The sequence below is a fragment of the Rousettus aegyptiacus genome, unplaced genomic scaffold (genome assembly GCF_014176215.1).
Source record: "Rousettus aegyptiacus isolate mRouAeg1 unplaced genomic scaffold, mRouAeg1.p scaffold_m13_p_2, whole genome shotgun sequence".
In the NCBI taxonomy this organism is placed as follows: domain Eukaryota; kingdom Metazoa; phylum Chordata; class Mammalia; order Chiroptera; family Pteropodidae; genus Rousettus; species Rousettus aegyptiacus.
Window position 1 is genome coordinate 126,969,889 of NW_023416295.1, and position 3,523 is coordinate 126,973,411.

At 32.0% G+C, this 3,523-nt stretch overlaps 1 protein-coding gene across 1 annotated transcript; it reads right to left on the reverse strand.

Moving 5' to 3' along the window:
- Positions 1 to 1,089: 1,089 nt before the first annotated feature.
- On the reverse strand, positions 1,090 to 2,151 carry LOC107505831 (olfactory receptor 6C65). Its single transcript, XM_016136188.2, has one exon. The coding sequence runs from the start codon at positions 2,058 to 2,060 to the stop codon at positions 1,122 to 1,124; it is 939 nt and encodes a 312-aa protein (XP_015991674.2). The 5' UTR covers positions 2,061 to 2,151; the 3' UTR covers positions 1,090 to 1,121.
- Positions 2,152 to 3,523: the final 1,372 nt, after the last annotated feature.

The following is a 3,523-nucleotide window of genomic DNA, read 5'->3' on the forward strand; positions in this document are numbered from 1 at the left end:
TTCTATTTACTAATTGCAGAGGTTTTTTTTGTTTTTTATTTTGTTTTAGTAATTAGCCTTTGTAGGTTGCTGTGCATTTTATTTTAAATCATTAGTGTTTGCGTAGGATTTACATAGGTTATCTAGAGCTTACTACTCATTTTTTGAAAGTAAAGACCACTACTTATTTAAAGTCACACATTGCAATCTCTTTATTTTTGACACGTATGAAATAGATGACTCTATGGACCTGGGAAAATTATAAAAAAGAAAAAAGGTAAAGAATACAGAGAAAAATGATTCAATGTAGGAAAAAAAAAAGAAATTTAAAAAAAGCTATAAATGCCTGTGAACTCTTTTTTTCTTTTTAAATTAAATTTATTGGGGTGACATTGGCTAATAAAATTATATGTTTCGAATATACAATTCAATAGTATGTCAATACGAATGTTATATTGTGTGTTTACCACCCAAAGTTAAATTTCCTTCTGTCACCATTTATTTGACTCCTTTTATTTACCCTTACTTACCCCTTCCCCTCTTTCTCTCTGGTTACCAGTAAACTGTTGTCAGTGTCCTTGAGTCTCTGTTTATCTTATTTTTCGCTTTCAGTTTTATATCTCACATATGAGTGAAATCATATGGTTCTCAACTTTTTCCATCTGACTTATTTTGCTTTGCATGATTGTCTCAAGATCCATCCATATTGTCACCAATGGCAGTATTTCATCTTTTCTTATGGCTGAATAACATTCCATTGTAACATTCATCCCTAAAGATATATACACCCCAATGTTTATTACAGCATACTCATGGCGGCTAAAACATAGAAACAACCAAAGTGCCCTTTGATTGATGACTGGATGACTGCAAAGCCTTTGACCACCCAATATAATTTGAATTCTACCCCCATTTTCTTAAAGTATTTAATTTTTTTCATAGCATTTACCCTTCATAAAGTACTAAATAATTTACTTTTCTATTGTGTTGACTGTTTAATGTGTGTCCCCTTACTAGAACTAGGCTCTACAAATAGCGGAAACTTTTGCATGTTTTATTCCTTATCTATACCAACCACCTAGAACAATGATTTGTATTTATGTGTGGTTTATTTGTGGTTTCAGCTACAGATTTCATAATGTTTAGTACTTGTTTGATAATAACATTTTTCTGACAAAATCCTTCAGGGCCTGCTTCACCTGCTGGTTCCTTAAGGTATAAATAAAAGGATTCAGCATGGGAGCAACAGAGGTATTAAGTACTGCTATGCCTTTGCTCAAAGCCACACCTTCTTTTGCAGGTGTTTTTACATACATGAAAATGCAACTCCCATAAGAAATGGAAACCACAACCATATGGGAGGAACAAGTGGAAAAGGCTTTTTTCCTTTGCTGGACAGAGGGAATCCTCAGAATCGTCCTAAGGATGAGTGTGTAAGAGAGAATCACTAAAGCCAAAGTTCCCATGAGTGTGAATACTGCTAAGAAAAATGACATGAGTTCTAGAAACTTTGTGTCTGTACAAGCAATCATCAGCACAGGAGAATAGTCACAAGCGAAGTGGTCAATTATATTAGAGTCGCAGAAATCCAGTTGGAGGCCAATAATCACAGGGGGAAAGATAATGAGAAAACCAGCCAGCCAGGAGCTGATTATAAGCTGGTTACAGACTTTGTTATTCATTATAGTTGTGTAATGTAGAGGTTTGCAGATAGCCACATAACGATCATAAGAAATTATAGTCAGAAGAAAAAATTCTGTAGATCCCAAAAGGATTAAAAAAAATACTTGTGTCATGCAAGCATTATAGGATATGGTTGTGTCTCCTGTAGCAATGCTGGCCAGAAACCTAGGAATACAGGTCGTAGTGAATGAAATTTCTAAGAAAGAGAAATTCCTGAGGAAGAAATACATGGGAGTCTTCAAACAAACATTTGATAGTGTTAGGATGATGATGGTCATGTTTCCACTTACACTCAATAAATAGGTGAACAATAGAAAGAAGAATATCACAGCTTGTAACTCTGGGTCATCCGTAATTCCCAGAAGAATAAATTCTCTAATTGATGTCTTATTTGGCATGACAAAACTCTGAATTCTTAGGTCTATAAGTAAAAATAATCATGGATGTCAACTCCTGATATGATTTCAAATACATTTGTAGTGCTTTTATTCTGCACGGAGAACAATAAGAAATACATTAACAAGAAGTAACAAAATAGTTATTCATTAGAATTGCAAACTCATACCAGTATTTGTTTATTCAGGAAAATATTAATTTGTATTTTATTACTTAAAAAAAATTTAAACATGGCTGTGATAATTCTCTGTTACATATTTTTGGTTACTGTATTTAACACACAGAAAGTTGTTTTTCTACAGTCATAAAAATGGATAATAATAATAAATACTTAGCTTACTTCATTGTGGAAGTAATTCATTTGGGAAAATTAAAGTTATTGAAACACATAATATTTTTGAAAACTGAATGCCCATAAAATTCTATTTGCTAATTTTGTCAGTGGAAAACTTACTTTTGAATCATAATGCAACATTTTTCTGACTATGTTTTGAGTTATATTCAGAGTGAAAAATTACACCGAAAATACTATACTAATGGACAATTCATTGAAATCCATTCTCTTTTGCCTTTAGGCAAAATTAGCACTACTTGCTCGATTTTGACTAAAGTTGGCACAACGCAATGCCAACCCTTATTAATAAACAAGATAATAGTGTAAAAGTTCCAATTTGAGTTCTTAAATATAGCCAGTCATATAAACAATGAAAACAACTTAGAATATTCCCTATAAGATTAAATAATTATTTTAGAAAGTTGTTACATAACAACCTTTATCAAGGTCTGCTTTCAGAAAGAATAATCAGATAACTTTCCCATTTATCAGACTGTAGTTTGGAAGATGTGATATGGAAAGAAAATATATTGGAACAAAGATAATAATGACAGCAATAATAGCAAGAATTAATTTTATAGAAAAAGATGAGTTTTATTATTATTGATTATTAATATTTTATTATATTTACTATTATTAATATTATACTGAAGATCAAAACAACCTTTATCCTGTGCCCAAAAGTGCTTTTGGTAGGACCTGTTAAGAACCTCATTATGTAGACAAGAAACTGAGGTACAGAGGGGTTATGTAACTTGCCCAAGGTTATATAAGCAGCATGCAGATAGATTAGCATTCATGTTTGTCTTCTACTGTATCGTTCCTAGTGTTTAAAAGAGATTTTGATTCAATTTTATTTAATGAAGTAATGATTGAATAATGTGTATGCAACCCAGATTAGGATTGTTCTCAAAATCTAGAGATTTCCTTAGCTGTATGTGCTTAGCTCTGCATTCATGAATCAATTATTCTGAACTTGTCAATGTTGACAGAAAGATACCAATAGCATTGTGTCAATAAAATGGGAACTTTAGGTAATGAGAATTTTAGAATTCCAGTGAGGTATATGCTCAGTATCCTGAAAAATATTTACCTGCATAGTTCAGCATGGTATGCTGCTACCATACTAGA